Source organism: Strigops habroptila, chromosome 9 (genome assembly GCF_004027225.2).
Source record: "Strigops habroptila isolate Jane chromosome 9, bStrHab1.2.pri, whole genome shotgun sequence".
Lineage (NCBI taxonomy): Eukaryota > Metazoa > Chordata > Aves > Psittaciformes > Psittacidae > Strigops > Strigops habroptila.
The window spans coordinates 13,597,091-13,619,398 of record NC_044285.2 but is presented as its reverse complement, the minus strand read 5'-3'; the positions used below and the strand labels follow the sequence as shown (position 1 = coordinate 13,619,398).

General features: G+C 35.3%; 1 protein-coding gene across 1 annotated transcript in view; it reads right to left on the bottom strand.

Moving 5' to 3' along the window:
* The window catches only part of UNC13C (unc-13 homolog C), a 196,599-nt gene extending 175,155 nt beyond the window's left edge, over window positions 1-21,444 (bottom strand). Inside the window, exons 1-6 of the mRNA XM_030497645.1 lie at window positions 21,215-21,444; window positions 19,887-19,916; window positions 17,772-17,871; window positions 12,962-13,079; window positions 11,073-11,196; window positions 7,561-7,696 (exon numbers count right to left, since the gene is read on the bottom strand). Of these exons, the coding sequence (XP_030353505.1) occupies window positions 7,561-7,696; window positions 11,073-11,196; window positions 12,962-13,079; window positions 17,772-17,871; window positions 19,887-19,916; window positions 21,215-21,236 (530 nt within the window). The 5' untranslated portion in view covers window positions 21,237-21,444. The remainder of the gene's footprint in view (window positions 1-7,560; window positions 7,697-11,072; window positions 11,197-12,961; window positions 13,080-17,771; window positions 17,872-19,886; window positions 19,917-21,214) is intronic.
* Between the last annotated feature and the right edge of the window lie 864 nt (window positions 21,445-22,308).

Genomic DNA, 22,308 nt, shown 5'->3' with positions numbered 1-22,308 from the left:
CTACCCACACTTTCTATAAATTAAGCAGAGAACAGCTGCCCAAGCAGCTAAGGAGCTTAGAGGAATGCTCTTTAATATGTGAAAATAGTTCGTATTCAGGGAAGTCAAGTCAATTGGTAGGTGTTTGATGTAAACAAACATTTTACCTTGCCTTTGGAACACAGAAGTATTACATGAGTTGAACTGTTATCTAGAGAAAAAAAATGAAACAGCTCTTTAGGAACAGCAAATCAAGGAAGAAACAGTTGCAGCAGCCACCGAGATTCACATTCTCTTCTTTTGAACTATTCTGGACATCAAATGTTTCTTATATTTTTCTACTCTGAGGGTACTTTCATATAAATAGTGCTTTCAGAAAATGCACTGAGTGTCTCATACTACAACAGCAGCTTAGGGAAAGGATACAAGTTCAAAGTAGATGATTTTCACCTGAGATTAATGTTAGCAACAGTTAAAAACAACAGTTTTTGCTAACATTAGGTCATAACATGGCCATTTACTTGGAAAAAAAAAAAAAATCTGCTAATTGTCCTTTATATACTTTTTCTATAGCTAAGGAAGAGTCAGGTTGTTTTACCTAACTTCCCATTGAAATAAATTAATATTTATTCAGTATTTTCATTTGCATTTAAAACAAAGACTAGAAATCAGTAATTTGTGCTGTACTAAATAACCACATTTTGTAAAAGCATTACGTATAATTAAGCAGTAACGCAGATGCCAGATAGAGATTCTATCATACTGGATACTACAGAAGTGAGTGAACAATATTGGATTCCATCTTTAAGACCTGTATGCTGTGCTATTTATGCAAACTAGAAGATATCACGATAAACTCATTTTGTTTTTCTATGTACTGTGAAGATTCACATATGTTATCTACAACTTCTGCATCCAGGCTCAATCATCTTGAAATAGGTTTGACGTAGCTCACTTATAATTGTTTTATCTAAACTATTTTTCCTCATCAATAAAGGATTTGAGGAAGAATAGGAGAAAAGTCAATTTATTTTAATTTATTTTATTATTAGGTACTTAACTTTTTTTTTAATCTGGTAGTTCTATCCTGAAGGAATGACAGGGGAATTTCAAACCGTACTGGACAGTTAGGCTTAGCCAAACTGAATTCTAACCAAGTCCCCACCTGAAAATATTCCTTGGAGATGTCCTCCCTGCCAAAACCAAAACCAAACCAAAAAACTCAAAACCAAAACATCAAAAAACAGACAAAAAAACACCACCACGCACATACACAAAAACCCTACCCCAAACCAACCACAAAACCCTGGAATAAAACCACCACAGACCCCAAGTAAGTACAGTATGTCTGAAAGTACAGTACTGTGTTGACAGAAGCAGCTTAGCCACTTGGAATATGTACCTGTATGAAGCATCATATTATGAAATGTTCCTCATGGCATATCAGAACAAATTAAGCTGCTGCATTGGGAAGTAGTAGTTCCCTTTTTCAAATGTGTGGAAAAAGCACAGTATCAGTTATGAGAAAGTAAAGCACAGTGATACAAGTGAAGTTCTTTATAACAATGGCACAAGGACTGCAATCATGTAATATGTGGCTTCATTTTAGAGAGCAACCTCAGAATAATAAATGCAAAAACCCCCACCAATTACAACATCAAATGTTTTTTTTATTTTAAAAGAAATATGCCAGTTCTAAAGGCTGGGAACTGGCGGACCGTCATAGACAAAAGGCTTATGTGTGACCTACATTTTTTGTTAGCCTGCCTTTTCCTTTTCTTTCTTTTGGACCTTATTTCTTTTTGGCAGCAAACATGAAAGGAAACAATAACACGATGGAAGATCAGTCATGCTTAACTATTCTCTAATATAACTTTGAGGAACAATTGGCCATTAAATGATCACATCAGACAAAAAAACCACATCTACGGACAAACATTATCTGCTTAAACAGCAATGGCTACATAGTGGAAATATTGTTTTGGTTTCAGGAGTTCCTCACTTGTAGCCAAGAGGTAGAAGTGGAAATTTTCATGGTTTAGAAATAACTTTATGCGTGCCGATCAATTTTCCTGCTATCTGGGCACGAATAATTAAACAGATTACTGGACAAATAGCCATAAAGTGATCACTTAAAAATTAATTTAGACCTTAGCAAATGTTTGCTTCCCTATTTTTAAAAACAGTGAAGATGAATTAAATTTTTTAAAAGTCCATTTCACATGTCTCAAGCATTAAGAACTTCTAAGACTATCACATTTAAGCTTTCTTTTCAGTTTTCATCTGTTAGAAAGAATTTGCATATTCCTGTCATACCACTTTAATTTATTTAACCAATATCAGCTTAATAACTATTACTTTAAAATCAACAGTGCTAGTGGCTGCAGATCATGAAGTCCATTTTTAGTAATATATCTTCTTTTAACACTAAGCAGTTATCATCACCCAAAATATTACACTGGAGGAAACCCTGTCAAAGCCAAACACTTCAGAACCAAATACTCAAAACCAAATTTGTCTATAAAATCTATATAGGTCTATCTAGCTGATCTATAGCTCTGCAGAGAAGTATCACAGGATCTATCAATATTCTTTAAAATAAATTTGTGGGTTTTAGAAGAAATTTTTTGTTTAATTTTGCTCGGTTTGGAAATGCCCCTAACCAATTTTATGCCATTCAGTTTAATTTCTCTGTGACAGGCCCTTGCAGAGCACTTTCTTTGTTTAGGTGACTGTGGACAGCAGCACTAATATTTTCTAATTATTGTCACTAATATTGTCAATGTATTTCAATGTTGTTTTTTAAATACAGCAAGCATTTTTAATACAAGATTGAGGGTTACATTTTCAAAAGCTGACTTAAGTTCCTTTGAAAATGGAACATAAGAGCTTACTTTTTGCATTTTTTTTGGTGTACTTTTCCAGTATAATCCTTCTTTTGTTTCAAAGAGTAGTTATTCAAAACAGTAATTTTGCAAAATACATTTTTTTATTCCAAGATCTAGATTAATGGGTTTGTTTCAGTCATGACAAGTACTTCCCATTTCACTTTCCATTTAAGTGAAATGTCTCCAGAAGAAACACTATAAACTTGCTGAGAATACAAGCATTGGCTGTACTATTTTAGTATTTATGTGTTTCAAGTTGCAAGTATATGAATTGCATAGATTTATTTTTATGCTAATGTAGCCTGACTGTAAATAGAACAGATTTCATTTAATGCTTTTTATCAAATTTAACATTTAATGTAATATTGCATGTACTTTAGTTGCTTATCTGCAGTTTTAATTCAAATCATTATAGCTTCAGGCAATTATGTCATACCATACTGTTAATACAATAGATGTATCTGTTACTTCCTCAGTATGACGACACACAAGAGGCGCAGATGAAAAGTATGGTTTTTGTCAGGAGTATAATTCAAATACTTATATACATATTTTTCCTGACAAAGCAACATATAATTATATGAAGTACTCATTTATTGTGTCCTTCTCCATAATTTATTTTTAAATTATAATGCACTTTGTTTTCAGGCATTCTGGTGTTAAATCTGTACATTTCTGCTACTTTGATATACAACGTGTTCGTACATGAATGATACCAAAGAGATTAACCATGAAATTTTTATTCTTGCAAGTAGTAGCATTCAGCACTGGATGCTAATAATGCACATAGAAAGAACAAATAGATTTATTGTATGCTTACAATACACAGCCAGAATGAATATGTATTAAAACATTAGATTGCTGATTTAAGAAAACCAAACAAGTAATTTGTTCATTAACTATATTAATTGGAGGAAAACTTAGAGGTTGTTTTATTTTTTTTAAGCAGTGTTTTCCCCTTCTCTTTCCATTGGGGTTGCTTGGGTTTTTTTTAAGACTCTTGGAGAAAATATATTGCTCTAATAAGAATTCATTTAATCATTTACCACATCCTTCAAATTCTGATTTAATTTATGATTTATGGAAAAAGTTAATCAGTTACACTTAATTAGCTACTAGTCTACATTTAGAGTCAACTGCCATGAACACCATTTATGTATATAACCAAAGAACTGAGAAATAAATATCAGTGTAAACAGATTAATGACAAAATTTTGTACACATTAATATTGAAATATTTAGAATTAAATTTAAATATTTATAATATTTATCTCAGTTAAATACTAAATATTTAGTTAAATCTGGTGTTTAATACAGCCATTCAAAAGAAGTGGTCTACTCTTCTTCCTTAACTTCAAATTTTTCATATGTATTTTCATACTACAAATGCAGGTTTTTTTTAAATACACATCTCTATCTTTAATTAAGCTTTGAAAGAATCATCTTTCTGCTCATAATCTTTGAAAAATACCAATTATTAGATTAAAAAAAAAATTACATTTAAAAATATTATCTCATAGTTCAGTGGTGACCCTCAATTTAGTAATACAAAAGTTCATTTAAATTCAGTAACATTATCTGGTACAGAGAGGCAAAGGAAAGAATTCCATAGTCGGGTTAGGTTAATTTCTTTTGGTTTAGTTTAACCTGCTCAGAGGCTCAGATCTCTGTTGAAAAAGACATGTCAGCCCCGATGATATGCTGATGACTGGATGTGTGCTTTGAAAAACAGAGAGAAATAGCTCTTGAATACTGCCACTACTGACAGCTCTCGCCCTAAGGAAGCACTTGTACTTCTCTGTAAATACCCTGCAAGAACTTGCTAGTAAATGTAACCAGGCCAAGGATCACAACAGCTAAAAAGATGCTATAGCAGCTTGTATACATACAACATACTGGCTAACTGCACTCATGAGCTTTACGATCTTTTTGCAGACTCATTTATTTCCTAGTGATTGTGTGGAAGCTACGTGTATTAGGACTCTGCTTTTTTACTGTACATGAAAAGGTCATTTAAAGTGCATACACAACATGTTATCCCCTCAGAGAATACATAACTTAATCAAGTAATAGTTTTCATCATCTCTTCTCTCACGTTTGAGCTATTTTTCTGGTACCATTGCTGTAAGACATGGCTTAAACATGAGCCAAGTGCCTGACGCTCCATATAATTCTTGTTGCATTTCCCGAGAGCCTGTTCCACCCCTCATCAGGACAACACCTTTTTGAGTGTCAGCTGTTCACAGACTGTGTCTTTCCTGAGTTACTATACAGGACACCATGAATCAAATGTAATACAGTCTGTGACAGCTGGTATGAAAGCCAAAATCAACAGTAAATAGAGATGGCTCCCCCCGCATTACTCCCCAGTTTGCCTTTGCAGGCAGAAGGGAAGTGATTATGCCAACACACAGAAAGCTCTTTCTGCTCAGACCACTGCTGCGTGGCATTTTTAGAGGCTGGCTGGACTCCCTCCCCAGGCATTCATCTCTACTTAACAGAAAGTCATGACAGCAGGGAAGAAATAGAATTGTTGCCACTTCATTCCTTGCCCCTTCCACCCATAAGGCATTATCATCTTCTCCTCTCAGGGAAGCAAGATGACACTTTCCCTTATCTCCCCCCACTGCCCCAGCATTGTTCCTTGTTCAAAGGAAATTAGAAAAAAAAATAATTCCCTTCTGGAAAAGTTCCAGAAAGTGTGGTAGCCTGCCTAGGTAAATACATTACCTTCAAAAATTGAATCAGATGCCTTTCCTGCTCTCCAGATCCAATCAACTAGTTGCAACACCCAAATCATGTCAGGACTTGCTTCCCTTCCTCTCTTATGCTTTCAGAAAGTCACTATTGAATAGCTGAACCCTATGTAGACACATGCTCAAGGGTGAGAACAGGAAAGACACACAAAGCCTTCTGGGTCAACAGTGTCACTAAGTCCAATTTAATTTAAAAGAAGTTTATATTGTTGTGAAGCACACTACCTTTAACCATCTATTGTTAGAGTTAGCAGTGAAATCCATATCACCCAAGACCTGTGAGATAGAAGCTTTTAAGCTTTTTTTTTTTATCCTCCAAAAGGGGACATTATTTCACTATATATTACCTTTTTGTTCAGACATCCTTTTTATCTCCTTACTCTAACCAATAGATGATGTTCCTCCAGTCCAGCTTTCTTAGCCCAGCGTTGGACCAGATTAAGCTGGTCATCTCACAAAAGTCTTAGGTTTGGATATCAAGACTGGTGATTAAGAGAAACCACTACACTCAACTGCTCTCTGTATTCTCTGTCTCCCCTCCCATACAGAGGAAGCCAAGCTAACAGTAACCACACTAGGCAAAATGTTCATCTCATGAGCATTTATGAATCTATTGATTTTCACGGCAATCTATCAGAGATGAGAAATAGTGAATGATGAGAGAGTGCTGTAGCAGATGATGAAAGCCTGCTGGCTATCACTTTCACTTGCGAGTATCTCTAGTTCCACACCATTTATTCTCTACCTCAAAAAAGCAATAGCTAACTATTTCATTGCTCCAGTGTTTTAGAACAACACACAACTCATGTGGTTGGCTTCTAAGTATTTTTAAATCAAGCAGGATTCTGAATGTCTGAAAATATGTAGGAATATAAATCCATCACTTTTCTGATTGTGCTTTTCAATTTTATGCTGCTCTGAGTATTATAATTTAGTGTCATTAGTACTCCTACTATAAACTGCTGCCACATATGGCATATTGTTTACAGAACATACAGCTATGCAATGAAGTTTTTCACATCTCATTGCTCCTATCAAGAATTTTTCTTTGATGGGTTGGTATATAGTTTTCAGTTTGTGGCAGGGTCCTTGAATTCTTTATTTTTGGTGATAAGTAGTTCTTCACTATCTGTATAGCCTTTATTGCAACTTTGGATGAACCAGGTTTTGTTGCATCCATGACAATGATCTAGTCAAGGAAGAAGGAGCCTTCCTGCTCCACCTTGAGACATGGTTGAAGGCTATTAGGGAAAAGCAGATCTCCTCCCAGTGAGCTGCTGAGGTGACTTCTTACTTTTCAACTATGTAGATTTTCCAGAGTGTGTTTAAAAATAAAACAGTCTAGATCCCCACAGTCACAGTTGCAGATAGCGAACACTGCAATTCTTTGCACTTTCAATACCACTGGGGTGCTCTTAATGTTTAGCCACATAGAACTTAACACATTTTCAGAAAGACAGTTACAAGGAATCTTATAGACCACTCATCTGCCAATTTTGCTGATCTACTGAGCACTCTAATAAGGGTTACTTATTCTTTCTGTTTGTCTTTCTAATTTATTTAACTTTAATGTCCACAAGACATCAAAATATCATGCAGGCAGTACACTGCTTGTGAACCACAAACATTCATTTTGTGGTCATTAAAGATCATGCAAATAGCAGTAACATCAGACATTCTAATGCCTCATATTGCAAGATGAAATTCTGTTGTTTGGAGCTCTGTCAAAAACTTTAGATGCTCCACCACAATAATAGAGACATATGCCTCATGGTTTCATATGTTTATAAAACTTCCATTCACACACTTGCTTAAAATAATTGTATATTTAACACAGTATCACTCAAACTTTTTAAAAATAAATAAAAAGTCAATAAATGTTATAATAGATGTGTGATGTGAATAGATGACAAATAAATAAATAAATGATAAAATACCTTAGTTTGCTTTCTTGTATGCTGAAATCACTTTCCATGGATGACAGACTATCATATGTATATTGATGTGAATGTCTTGTATCTTGGAGGGATGTCCCTCTGTGCCATCCTCTGTAATCTAAATCTTTGTGGGTACCTGAAGAGAAAGAAAAAGTTGCTAGAAATCTTTCAGTCCATTTTACAAAAGGAACTTCTAAAAGAGCAAGTACACACTCAATTAATGAAATTATTTAATTGAATTCATAGTAATAGGGAATTAAGTCAATTACAAAACATTATTATAATTAAATCACTTTTTACAAGAATAACAGAAACAGACTTCCTATGTCATCTTCTGATTGTTGCTCTGAAAACTTGAAGAGACCTAAACCAGTTACCTTTTGTTACACAAACTTGGAAAGAGTTCATTTTACAATTGAAAATTGGATTGGCAAGAAAATGGATCTCTCAGTTTTCCAGTACAACTTCGGTTCTCAACTGCCCATGCAGAGCTTTCAAAAACGTGGAAAGGTTTTGCCTTGGGTTTTTTGGTTGCTTGGTTTTGTTTGGGGTGTTTTGTTTTTCCTTTCTTTGTTTGTTGTAGTGGTTTTTTTGTTTGTTTTTTGTTTGTTTATTTTTTGGGTGGGGGGAGGTTGCTGTTGTTTGGGGTGGTTTTTTTGTTTGGTTTTTTTTTTTGTTTGTTTTTCTGGGGGTTTTTTTGTGGTGTTTCTTTTTTTAAGTAAGGAATCAGGGTTTACTTTAATTCCACGTCCTAGTACCCTAGAACTGACTTTTTTTCTGGGTTTGTATCTCTTTGGAAAAACCTGGCAAGTCTCATCTGCAATTGGAGGTACAAACTGATATCCTGCAAAACATTTTACTCTATAAATCATCCTATTAGCTTTAGTGAGAAGAAAGGGCCTCTGGCCTTGAGTGTGAGAAAATTTTCTTCTATGATGATTAGAAGAATTTGTGTGGCCATCTTTTTTTCCATTTTTAAAAACGTTTTTAGGAAATATGTTTCATTTCTTCTCACACTGTTCACTCACACCTGGTTAGCTGCCAAAAAAAAGAATTTATTATCATCAAATTTATAAATATAATAAAATCTATCATTTATCTTTTGCTCAAAATAAAAGCAACGTCATTATGAAACAATGAGAAGATGAAGATAATACTTTGGAAAACAACAGGATCTTGCGGTTTTCTTACTGCATAAGTTAATGCCAACTGTTAAGTTGTAAGTATATGTGAATTTCTACACTAAGGTGGTCTGTACTTAGAATTTTATACATTAATGCATGAGTTTTCCCAATCACTTTGCTGTAATTTTTCAGGACTTCGGTTTAAGCTGATCAAAATTGTATTAGAACAATTTATTTTCTCATTTGCTAATCCCTTGGTGCATCAGTGAACTAGCACAGTAACTAACGCAGAAATGTTACGCAGGGATTAATCTCATCATTGTTACTTTGTTCTTGTTACCTCATGTCCTCAATTGCTAATTAATGTATGTGACAAAGTGATAATCAGTTGAATTTCAACCAAGCCTGAGAGGTGAATACCTGCATGGTATTTCCCAAAATTACTCACGAGGTTAAAGTCCTGTTGACTTTCAGTAGGCTACTTGGCAAAATGAGACTTTAGGTCCCAAGACACGCAAATTACTTTCAAGATTATAGCTATTACCAAATACATTCCACTTAAATAAAATTATCTTCAATTTCCTCAGCTTATACTCTCTATGTAAGGTGTAACTGAATGTTAAGGAACATGATGTATGTCTCTAATGCTGGATTTAAGAAAAAAAAAAAAAAAAAGCGCTGTCCTTTGAATTTTTTTCTGTCTTCTCTTACAATAATGACCTAGTAAATTTGAAGCAAAACTGTTGTATTTCATAACAAAGTCTGATTATCCTATAAAAAAAACTTGACTTAGAAACATAAAAATGTTTGCAATTCAGCTGTAGTATTCATCTAGAGTCTGTATTTTGTTACTGGGAATTTGCTTGCAGAATTTTGAATATACGAGATCCTCATCTTACTTAGCAGACTTTTAACAGAGCTCATTCTAGATGGCAATGATGAAATGACAATTTTATTGCTACCACAACTAACATTAGATAATAATTGTAAGGAAAAAAAAAAAACCCCTCATGAATGAAATAAGGATGTTGAAACACTTCCCTGTTACTGTATGCAGTGGTCCAAGTCCATATTGTTAAAGCAGCATGGAGGGCTTTTATATTTCTGCCAAATATCTGGCATTCTCAAATGGACATATTTCAAGAAATGTGAAAAATAACTGCAGTCTTCTACCTTTCCAATGTAATTTGTCATAGCAAAGAGGCTGTACTGATTCCAATAGTCAAGGACAGATTTTCACCTGATCACAGCTAAGCTGATAGTCATTCAACAGAATAAGCAATCGAAATGTAATCCCTTAGTCAAACTCCAGGTAGAGAGCAAAGGTAAACATGTGGCTTTCTCAATATCCAAGACATAATGCTTTTGAATTCTTCCCTCTGTGCAGAAAACTATAGTTGAAGAGTGACCTCTACAGGATTTCCATAGTGCTCCATGACTACAGTCCCAGTGATTGTCTTTAAAATTCTTTCAGATATATTTCTTTCAAAACAGAATACAGGCATCAACCTACAAACCAACCCTCCAAGCACCAGCTTGAAATCAGCAACAACCTCAATTTCCAGCTTGTAAACATACAATTAGTTTCTATAAGAGACTTGCACCAAGTTTCTAGATATGAAGACTATGTAAGGACAGGCTTAAAATGTTCTGCAGATTCAAAGGTTTCAAGAATCATAGAATGAAAGGAAAAAAAACAATTCAGGCCCTGCTGTGGCTCATAAGAATCTACAACAGTTCAGTTACCCACTCTCAAAAGATAAATAATGTCTCGTTAACATTTCTTCACATTTTTTACTTTTATTCTTGTATAAATTTTAGTTCATTAGACTGTTTACAGAGTATAATATTAGCTAATTTATCTCTGTGAACTTATTTGGCATATTGAACTGTGGACTAAATCTGGAAATAATGTGAGGTGACGGATTATTTGATGTTGAGTTTCCATTTCTACCTTCATATACACTATTTTCACACACACACATGCATTTTCCATCTTTATATGCACTATTCATAAAGGCAGACAACCTTTGCTAATAAGATAAAAAGGCTGTGAAGCCCTAGATTTTTCTAAGACTTAATTTGCACAAACAGCTGGTGAAAGCTGACATGATACAGAGCTGTAACACACAGACTCTAGTAGACTGAGCTCTACAATCCACTCATGGATGAACATTAATCGGTGTAATGGTTCATCCAGCGAAGTGGCTCTCAGTGATTCTGTTACTCACCAGTATTACTTATATTAATGCTCCAGTGATGAATAAGAATTTGTTCATTCAGAAAAATTATTATTTGCCACCAAATTTCAGGAACTTTATGGAATAGAATATGTAATAGGAATAGAATCATTGGGAAGCTTGAGAGGAACCTCAATGTGTAACTCACCAAATGGTAACGCGAAGTAGACATCCAGTAAGATCTCATGTGAAGTTGGGGTTTTTGTGCCTTGAATCTCACTCCCATTTTTTATTACTTCAGAATGCAATGTCCACCAGGAACCTGGACCTTCCTATGAAAAAACACTCTGAATGTTGCCTGGGTAGGATTCATAGCACTATTCACTTTTTCCTGAATGAAGGGTCCCCCTGAGTCAATAGGAGTTTCTTTATAGCACCAACAGGCTTAGGATCCCTTCTAGACTCTTCCAACTTTTGTTTAGGTAAGTAATAGTTAGGACTTCATCAAGTTTTCTAACAGGCATTAAATAAGAATGAGTAAAGTATTTGCTCTACAATATAAACAAATACATACTAAGATCATCAGATGATTAAGACCCAACAAATAGAAATATGGGAAATTCCTGTTATGAACTGGGATTTTCTAGATCCCCTTTCAACTGGTGCTGAACAAGTACACTCTAGAAAGACTGAAGCAATCAATATACGATAATAACCAAGCCAAAACAAAGCTTCTGAAGTAACACTCCCTTTTGGGTTATTTCTGAGTCATAAAGCCCAGGGCAGAGATGTGGGGTTAAGATGAGGAGGACAAATAACGAGGAAAGTTTCACAGTGGCCTAATTATAAATGAAGGCTTAGAAGGTCTGACAAAATCAAGAAGCAATCTCTACTCTTGAATCTTTGTTTGTTTACCATTTCAGTATTTACTGTTAAGCTACAATCTCTGTTAGCAAGTTGTAACTCAACAGCTAGGGTAGCACAACAAAACAACTTGCCTTGGGCCCTGAAATGGTGCTTGGCAGCTGTGATACAGAGCAACTTCTAATTTAGGCAGAAATTACTTTATTTCCCTGCTTCCCTTATGAGCAGAACTATTGAAATGTCAGCTCAATGTATAGATGAATATTTACTAGTTCCTACAAAAAACTGCTACAGAGTCTGATGGGAGATGCTGTAGGAAGAAGTTTTCTGATTCTCTCTCCTTTACCTTATCAATTGCCTTTTGTTGTTTTGGTTTTTTTTTAAACTTAAAGGTGGCAAAAAATTTTATTTGCAAGGATTCAATCTTTTCTAACTCACAGTCACTCGATTAAAAAGAGACTATGTGTAGGAAAGCATATTTATACACTGGAGAATTGTGGAGTATTAGCATAAGATTAGCATAAGGTACCTTTTACTTTTTCCAATTTCAGACAAATTCGCAGCACTTGCAGATTGCCATTACTATTTCCACACTCCCAGAAACCCTTTTTCTTTGTTTTCTAGCCTATCGAGAGTAAGCATGCTCATTCTGGCAGCTAACTATGACTACACTGGATACATAATAACTCTTGGGATTGAACCATTTTCTTCACTCATTTTTCTTCATTCACTCAATGAGTACTATGTACTCATTGTACTATTAATTTCTTCCATAGTACCATGGGGCAAATTTCTTTTTTCCTCTTTGAGACAATAGCCAATTCCCTTGAGAAACAGAACAACAGTATTTTGCCTATTTTAATAGAAATTTACCCCAGTTCACACAACAAGGAGCCAGGCCAGGAACCTCAATTTGAAATTCCCTCACTCTAATCGCATAAACCGAACTATCCCTACCTCCCCAATAATTTGTGAGTGCAGATAAATTCTAACCCCCTTACTGAATTATTCTTGACTCAGGATGTGAGCCTTTTCTCCAGGATATATGGCTAATGCATATCAGTTGTCACTTTGAGAGTCATATGCGCATTATGCCTCAATATTACAGACTGAAACAAATTAAATGGAAAATACTGAGTAAAATTCAATTAATTTCTCATTCTTAGCTTCCCAAAGACTTTAATGACATTTATGATCAATGTGTATTTCTATTTCCACAGAAAGTCAACTTACATCTGTTGCATGTTCCACAGTTGCAAAGGGAATCCATAAAAGTCCTAAAATGCTATCCCAGAGCAAGCCTTTCTTCCACAGCTCGATAATGAAGCCCTTTCCATCAGCACAGATTTCACTAAAAACAATGAATACACAAACAATGAAATTGAAAATGCAGATTCAAGTGCTCAATAATCTATCATAATAACTTGAGTTATTGACTTGCAGCAGACATGGAGGTGGTTTGTTTCCAGTACACTCATAAATACAAGATCCAGGAATGATACAAAGGTTAGACTGGACAAGTCAAGTCTCATTGTTCAGGATTGCTCTTATAAAACGATGAGGACAATTCTGCTGGAAATGTGGCACAGAAGTTCCAGTTGTCAGTAGCTTTATTTCTGCTATGAGGATTGTTGGATATAACCCAAGGAGAAACCAAGAACAGGAAATGCTTTTAGTTCTGCTTTAGCTTCTTCTGAGCAGCTTCTGCATATGGAATTCCTCAGTTGTCTCTGCAGGACACTGCTCTCTGCAGGACAGCCCTGCATTCCCAGGTTCCACTGTAACTAACTTGTTAAGCACAAGAATAGTGTAATATAGCTAGCCTTTTGTCAGGTGTTATTAGGTAAAACTGGGATCTACAAAAATGATCAGTCTTTTGAACATAAAACTCAGAATATTTCATTGAAACAGTAAGAGTTGGCAATGTCAACTCTGATGGTACACACTGTCAATCAACATGGACCATCGGCTAAGAATAATTTACAATGGCATGGGGAGGGAGAGGGGAATCTATCTTCCCTCACAAAAATCTAGAAAAGGAAGTGCGAGACCAATTTCTTGTTCTCATTGTAAAGACGACCAGGCACAAAAGACATTTGGAGATTGTTCCTTTCAGTAGAATTGAGAAGTTGCACTATAAAGCAAAAATACAATGGGAAAACATCTGTCAACTTCAAGTGCTGCAGATCCAGGCTCTATTTTATTTCTACTCATAGGATGCATGCATTTGATTACTAGCTGGTTTTGACAAAAACAAACAAAAAAACCCCATACCACAACCTTATTTTGTATTATATTTAAGATAAAATTTTACCAGGTCATATGACTCACCCATGACACTGAACTAAAATAAAGAGAGAATTTATTTCCTCATGGAATGTCTGGCATTCCTTTGTATATTACTATAAGCAGTTACAGACCAGTTCTGTAAATATGAACAATATGATAAAGTAGGCATTAGTGTCTCTGCTGTAACAGATTATGTAAACTTCATTTGATTAAATTCATTTTAATTACTAAAACTAATCTTCAACTGCTTTGTGTGGTGTTGCACAGTGAATTATTGTGTACTTCAAGGTACCAGGAAAAGGACAAGTGAAATCCGAGAAGGGCAAAGGTTACCACCTGAGACAGGTACTGAACTCATCACATTGCTCTAAAAACACTTATGTTGGCTGCCTCAGCGTCTTAATTTTCTGCTGTACTCATGCACTTGAATAGATACAGTGAATCTTTGTTTTGTTCAGCTTCTCTCTTTACAAATATGTTATGGAAGACAGATTGTAAATTCTTCTAGTATTTTTGGACCCCAACTCCAAAACTGTTGCACTGATAACTGAACAGTGACACTGCATACTGAAAGCTTAAACAATATTAACTTTTAAAATGCAAGCTAGTAATATCTGCATAGATTCATAGAATGGTTTGGGTTGCAAAGGACCTTAAGATCATCTAGTTCCAACCTCCCTGTCATGGGGAGGGACACCTCACACTAGAAAAAAAACTTGCAGTTTTTTTAAAGGCAGAGATGGAGAGAGCCCTCTAAAAACTGAACTTACAAGAGGCCTATAAGAAAGATGGGGAGAGACGTTTTAGCAGGGCCTGTTGTGATACGATGAGAGGTGATGGTTTTAAACTAAAAGAGGGGAGATTCAGGCTGTATGTTGAGAAGGAAATTGTTTATAATGAGGGTGGAAAAATACAGGCACGGGTTGCCCAGAGAGGTGGTGGATGCACCATCCTTGGCGACATTCAAGGCCAGGCTGGATGTGGTTCGGGCAACCTGATCTAGTTGAAGATGTCCCTGCCCATTGCAGGGGAGGTTGGATTAGGTGATCTTTGATGGTCCCTTCTAACCAAAACTATTCTGTGACTCTATGACTTTACAAAGTCTACATAAATGTATTTGTAAATGCCTTTTAAGTCTGCTGTGCTGTATAGTTGAGTAGGCAGTAGATGGAGCTACATCAACCTCATAATATACTTGCTAGAAAAGTGGTTTAGTATTCTCCTTTGTAACATTTTAATTGCAAACTAAGAAAATAATCCTAATAAATTGCTCTCTCTCATTGACGTCATGGAACACTTTCATTTACATACAGCATAATTAAAAGGAAAGCACTTATACAACAGCAAAGCTAATGTATTAAATATTTTAGCACATTCCTCAGGTGTCCTGGTTTCAGCTGGGATAGTGTTCATTTTCTTCCTAGTAGCTAGTACAGGGCTGTGTTTTGGCTTTAGTATGAGAATAGTGATAACACAGAGATGTTTTAGTTGTTGCTAAGTAGTGCTTACTCCAAATCAAGGACTTTTCAGTTTCTCACGCTCTGCCAAGTGAGGAGGTGCACAAGAAGCTAGAGGGGAGCACAATCAAGACAGCTGACCCAAACTAGCCAAAGGGATATTCCATACCATATAACATCATGCTCAGTATATAAACTGGAGGGAGTTGGCCAGGAGCCACCGATCTGGGACTGGCTGGGCATTGGTCAGCAGGTGGTAAGCAATCGTATTGTGCACCACTTGTATTTCCTGAATTTTATTCATCACTTTTTCCTATCATTATTATTATTGCTGTTATTATTTCTATTATTATATTTTACTTTATTTCAATTATTAAACTGTTCTTATCTCAACCTGCAGGTTTTATCTTCTTCCGATTCTTCTCTCCATCCTACCAGGGGTGGGGAAGGGAGTGAGCGAGTGGCTCTATGGTATTTGGTTGCTTGCTGGGGTTAAATCATCATATAAGGAAAATTTAGAGGATAGGTTACACACACCTCGAAATATTTTTTAATTGCCTGCTGCACTAAAGGTAAGAGATAGGGCAAGTGCTGAAATTTAAATGATCTACTTCCTGATATACTATTACATTGTCATACAACCCACGCCCAATGTTTTATAGAATATGTCTGAATCAGTAAAGTGCTAAGAAAAAATAAATCCTGTTAACTCAGTATTATCATACAGCAATGATTCCTCTACACTGACACGACAAGACAAAGCTGCAGTATTGGAATGGTATTTTAAAAAGCTAACTAAGCTAACTATTGATATTAATTTCTTTAGCATTTTCAAGCACAGATATGATACTCCTGATTGGATAATTTAGGCTGCGGCTCTGAACAGTCTGCTAGAAAAACCTGATGGCTGGGGAGCATTGGAGAAATTGGAGCCAGATTAATTTTATGTATTCAGAAGTCAGAATTTTTGATTACTTCTTTATTATATCACTACATCTAGCCATACAACGGCATGTAAAGAATGTATTTATGTTGGCTTAACATAATAGGCCCTTCGGTCATTCAGAGTCTTCAGTTAAGTAACATAGTAGCCTGCTATGGTTGTCTAACAAATCAGTTGCACAATAACAAACACATTGCAAATTCAATTAATAACTAGGAAAAATTTGTGATTATGTCCTTAAGTGAGATTAAAAGCACTCTGAAATAAAATTAATTTACATGAGATACCTGTGAAGAAAAAAAAAAAAAAAAAAAAAAAAAAAAAATCAGAAGATTTTAGAAATGTTGCTTTTAATAGAGAATAAAATTACATGAGGGGGGTGTATTTCAATCAAAATGTCAGTTTCAGCATATGCAGTCTGTCAAAAGATGTTAATGGGGGTTTTGATAACCAGAAAGTATGGAAAAATGATTCAAAACACCCTCACTCTTCTGACTAAGTACTAACATACTTGGATTAGGGGGGGAAAAAAAAAAAATAGTCAAAAGGACATTTTTCTTACAAATAAGTAAAGCCAATTAAATGCTTAATTCTGCAAAAATATTCCAAGCACCTCTAGACCTCAGGAATAAAATCTATGTTCCCACAACAAGGATGTGGTGACAGAGGAAGATTTGTGCAGGGAGAAAAGAGGGACCAAAAATAGTAGAGAATCAACATATAATCTCAGCATCTAATGAGGCTACGTATTTATTGGTTTTACTGCTTTCAAGTTGACAGTTGAAAGGTTTCCTCAGAATGTCAGTCAGTATGTAAATTAGCGTTTGGACCCTCTTGACCAGTGAGGTGTATATAAGGCTCTAGAGAAAAGAGGATAATGAAGACTTAATAACAAGATGGAGAGTTGAATGAAGTGGACAAAGATCTGCAGACAGAAGTGAGAAACAGTACAGGTCGGTAAAAAAGAAACTACCTAAACAGGCAATTAAGTAGACATGAATATATAAAATAAGAGTCATATAGAAAGGAAATTGAGTGAAAAAAGCCAAGTTGCATGAGGATCAATTCAAGTTCTCCTTCTCATTCCTCTATTCCTAAAACATTACATGAAATTAAAGATACTGGAGACAAATATTTTCTTCTCCTTGTTGACTGTTGGGCCTCAATCTGCAATCTGCTAACAAATTAACTTTTACCCTGTTCCCTAGAACTAGCCTGGCACCTTCTTCTGACCTGGGTACTTTTCCCTTGCTTTTGTGGTCTGTACATTATCTCAGGTGTTATTAACTGCTCTAAACTATCCAAATACAGGAAAGACAACAAAACCAATTGATAAGAATTCCCTGTTACTTACAACATGAAGTCCTGTTCCCAGCAAGGTTCACTTCCCCTTCTGTCCACTGTAGTGCTTTTTAAATTTTGGACTTTTAAAACAACATAGGTTTTGAATGCATCTGAAAAAGAAATAACCACCACATTAAAACCAACTTTATTTCCTCCTAGAAGCTGGGAACATTCAATCCCATGGTAGCAGGGGTTTAACTCTTATTCCACAAAAAACTTTCAGAGGTGTGGTTCAAATAAGTGTATTTTAACAATGAAAATCTTGTTAATTCTAATGGGATTATGACAGGAAAATCTCTGTCCATCACAGGTGGGAGAGGACATAACCCTAATGTGAGCAAGTATTTTAAGGATCAGCTTCCAAATACAGCTTCTCAGATTATTTATCAATCTCCCTGACAGATCCTCCACAAAACAAGTATGTGCTCCCCTTTCTGCAATTTAGTATTTTCTTTGCCTTTCACATGGTATGATAGTATTGGTGACTGGCTAATGGGCTTTTATATCCAGTTAAGGCAAGGCCATAGACTTGCAACATGTAATTCAGTCTTGCCTTTGTGTGGGAATCTAGTTCCGTCTAGCAGCGAAATGGATCTCAAATGCAGTCCCAAATGAACTCAAAGATTTTTGTAAACAACTCTAAATGCAGAGTATGAGTATTTATGCAAATAATCAGCATGAATTAATCAGCAAAAAGTGTAAAATACGAAAGAAAAAACCCAACAAAGTGCTTGAAAATATCACTGAGAGAAAAAAGCAAAAAGAAGGAAAAGCTCCACCCTTTAGGGCCTTGCATGGGAATCTAAGGCAGCAAAGGGCCTATTATATCATCTCGATGAATGTGGTTGTTCAGAAAAGCTTCCTAGCTTCCATGCATGCAACACATCCTTCATTAGCCTCCAGCATACCACATAAAGATCAACACTTGCACGTGGTGAAAAAAAACCCCAAACCAACCCAACAAACCCCTTTTTATTAAAAAACAGAATTACTGCCAAAACATACATGAGATGTAGCCAAGAACAGAAGTAATTTTGAGCTTTCTTTGTTGCCATAGGTCAATCAACCAGTCTGAGTTGGAGGGAAGTTGTCACTGCCTACAACAGCCTGTTGCAAAGGCTGTATCAAATTACACTGCAGTTAAAAACTGAGGGAGAAGAGTTGGCTGTGTACATCCTGTAATGTAGATCTTATCGATTAGGACTGATGATTATGTTTGACAAAAGAACTGGATGTTATGTAATAGGCACTATTTTTTTCAATAAACAAAAATCAACAGTGATCAATGTTCTCTATTCTGTGTAACTCAGTCCACCAGTCTTCTCAAACATGGCTTTGTTTGAAAAAACTTGACAAAGTCAATACAGCCCTAGAAGTCTGGTGACTTATTTGCGAGGAATGGTGCCAACAATGCATGATTCACATACCATCCTTTTGCTTATTCTATGTAACCAATACAAACAAAACAAAATTTCCAAATTTGTTTGTCATTTGGAGGTTTGCAACTGAAGGATTGAGAAATTTTCAAAAGAATTCTCCATTAAATCACTTGCCTGAAAAACAGCAGCCTACAATGTTTAACTCCAGCCATTCTGAACACCCACATCTCTATCTACATTTAAATAAAAATACTACAACAAACCTCCCCCTAAATTAAAGCTTCTTTAAATGAAGCCATAACTAACAAGACAGACCTTAAGACACATTTTTAGTGGTACTCTGTTTCATTGCTCTATTATCTTCCTATTCAACTATAGTTTTTTTCTCAGTTGAAAGTTTCGTGATCCTATGTATCACACCAGGTCATCAAACCTAACCACCTTCTACTTTTCCCCTTCAAATTATGTAAAAAATCTTTTTAGTGGAAATATCCTTTAAATACCACTAGTTTGAGAGACAATGATTCACAGATGAAAATTACAGATTGTCTGAGGCTACAATCTTGTTTGTTAATTTGGTCTTTAAAGTATACATATTTTTTTTAATTCTTTATTTGTTTTGTATTCAACTGTTGATGAAACGCATGCAAGTAGTCCCAGGCTTAAATATTCTTTAGCGTGATACACACATGGATGCCCAAGAAATAAAAATATAAAGCCTAAATTAGAAGGGAAATCAGACTTACCAGCTGCTTTATCCAACCTTCCTTTTTTCACTATAAGTAAAAAAAAATTCATATTCAGATAATAGCTTAACAATGCCTGCCAATAAATTTTATGAAAATAAGTCTAAGGGATTTCTGGGGTATAAAAAAAACCCTCGAAAATGAAAACAAGTATTTAAAAACAAACAAACAAAAAAATGTAAGCACCTTAAGTGGCAAGATAATATGATTACTCAGAATACTTTGGGAAAGAAAACATGTGGAAAGTCTTTGCGGTTTACAGAAACTTAATAAATACATGGATACAACACAAAAGGCAGAATGGAGACCAGGTGACCAGGAGGTGTGGTATGCTATCACCTCATAATGATAGTTCAAAATTCTTCTCAATAGTAGTCACAGAAGGCTCACAGACTTCATATACTCTAAAGTACTTTCTATCATCTTACAAAGAATCCTTTATTAAATCGTATCTACTCTGCCTAGTATAAAAGACATAGTGCAGTAAACCTTTCCAATTAAAAAGTGAATATTTCAAATCCTGACTTCGTTCAACAGCCTTAAGTTCCTTGCTATGGTATCACTTACATGAATGAAAAATGCCCTGAAGATAAGAGGACTGTAGTTCAGATAGTCATCATAATTATGAAAATCTAACCTGGCCATCATTTTTTATTAAGTGTCTGACTACTAAAGTTCACTGAATTTAGACTTATAAAGGATATAGTTAAATATTTTTAAATTTTCCTGCCATATCAATGCATGTAAGACAGTTCAGTTCAATTTGAAACATCACTGCAGTCTACTTACATATATCTCATATTTCACTATTATACTTATGACCTAGTAACTGTCAATAAAACAAAACATTGGGTCCACAACTTTACATTGCAAAGGTTCCCAAAAGCTTCCCACTGCTTTCTGATTCCCTTCCCACTTGTCTAACTTCATCTACCATCCTTTTCCTTCTTGTTGCTTTCATCTATCTCTAAGCATCCCTAAATATTCTATGGAATTGCATCACATTTCAGTTGTCAGACAGACATTCTGCAATAATTCCATCATGTCTCACACTGAGAAAGCTTTCATTTTTAACACAAAAGAGGAGAGACCAAACCATCTCTGAGCCACAAGCAGCTTAAACACAGCAGCAGTTCAAATGCAAGATTGCAGAACTGACACACTGCACTTCGGTGGCTTCCCTTGAAGGAAGTACTGCAAGAAATATTCCCATTCACTTAAATGAGCAATGCACATTTGCAGTCTGTGAAGTTGCTCAGTTGCTTTTTACAGCCACCTACTAAATATGTCACATTGGTTAAGAAGCTTGCAAGATAAGAAAAACCTACCTTTTACAGAGAGAAGTTCCATTCCAGTAGAAAAATATTTTAAAGAACATAAATTGAAATAAAGCTTTTTTTTTTTTTGTTTTTTCAAACGAGGAAAAATTTGTTTCACTTTAAGACTAAATTACTCTTTTCCTCCTGTTTCTCCACTGCAAGTGTTTCACTTTTCCTGCATGCTCCTCCCATATTTCACATGGAGGAAAGCCAGCCAATTGATGCAGCAGAGACAGACCAATGACAAATTCCTTCTCTCTCTATACACACTCTGAGATGGAAGAAGAAAGGAGAAATATTACAACTGTTTCCTCACCCTCATTTCCTCAACTTTTATCTGCTGTGTGCAGCTGTCTCTAGTCTAAACACATTTCTGAATGCTATCTTTGCCAGCAATAACAAACTCAGTGCAACTATTTTAATAAGAACATACTTCAAGAGTTCTTACACTTTGATTTTAATACTTGCAAAGCATCTGAAGTGGAATACAGAAGGTTTAATTCTTTTTCTTTTCTTTTTTAAACACATTCACATTGTCAGAACTTATTTTACTATATTAGCTATATTTAAGCCTAAGTAGACTTAGTTTTCTAGAAAAAAGTGTGAATAAATATTGCACAAATACAAGCTGAAATTAACACACCTCATGAATTTCTAATTCTACTGCAGCACTCCATTGGATAGTAGATATTCTCATGCAACATTAAAATATTTTACAATACTCAAAACACTGAAATAATGATAAAAACTGTGGTGTTTATGACTACTTGTTCAGATTAATACTGGGGTTTATTTTGGGGGGTTTAGTTTTTGTTTCTTTCAATAAACAGGATCTGGATGATAGCTACACCTCAGAAGAGGTGAGAGCTGAGACTGTTTAGCCTGGATTAAAGAAAGTTCAGGGAGGTAGGGCGGTTTATCAATATTTATAAATACCTGATGGGAGGGTGTAAACAGGACTGGCGCTTCTCATTGTTGCCTAATAATAGGTAAAGAGGCAATGGGCACAAACCGAAACTCAGATTCACCTGAATACAAGAAAACTCATTTTTACTGTGAGGGTAGTTTAACACTGAAATAGGTTAACCAGAGAGGATGGGGAG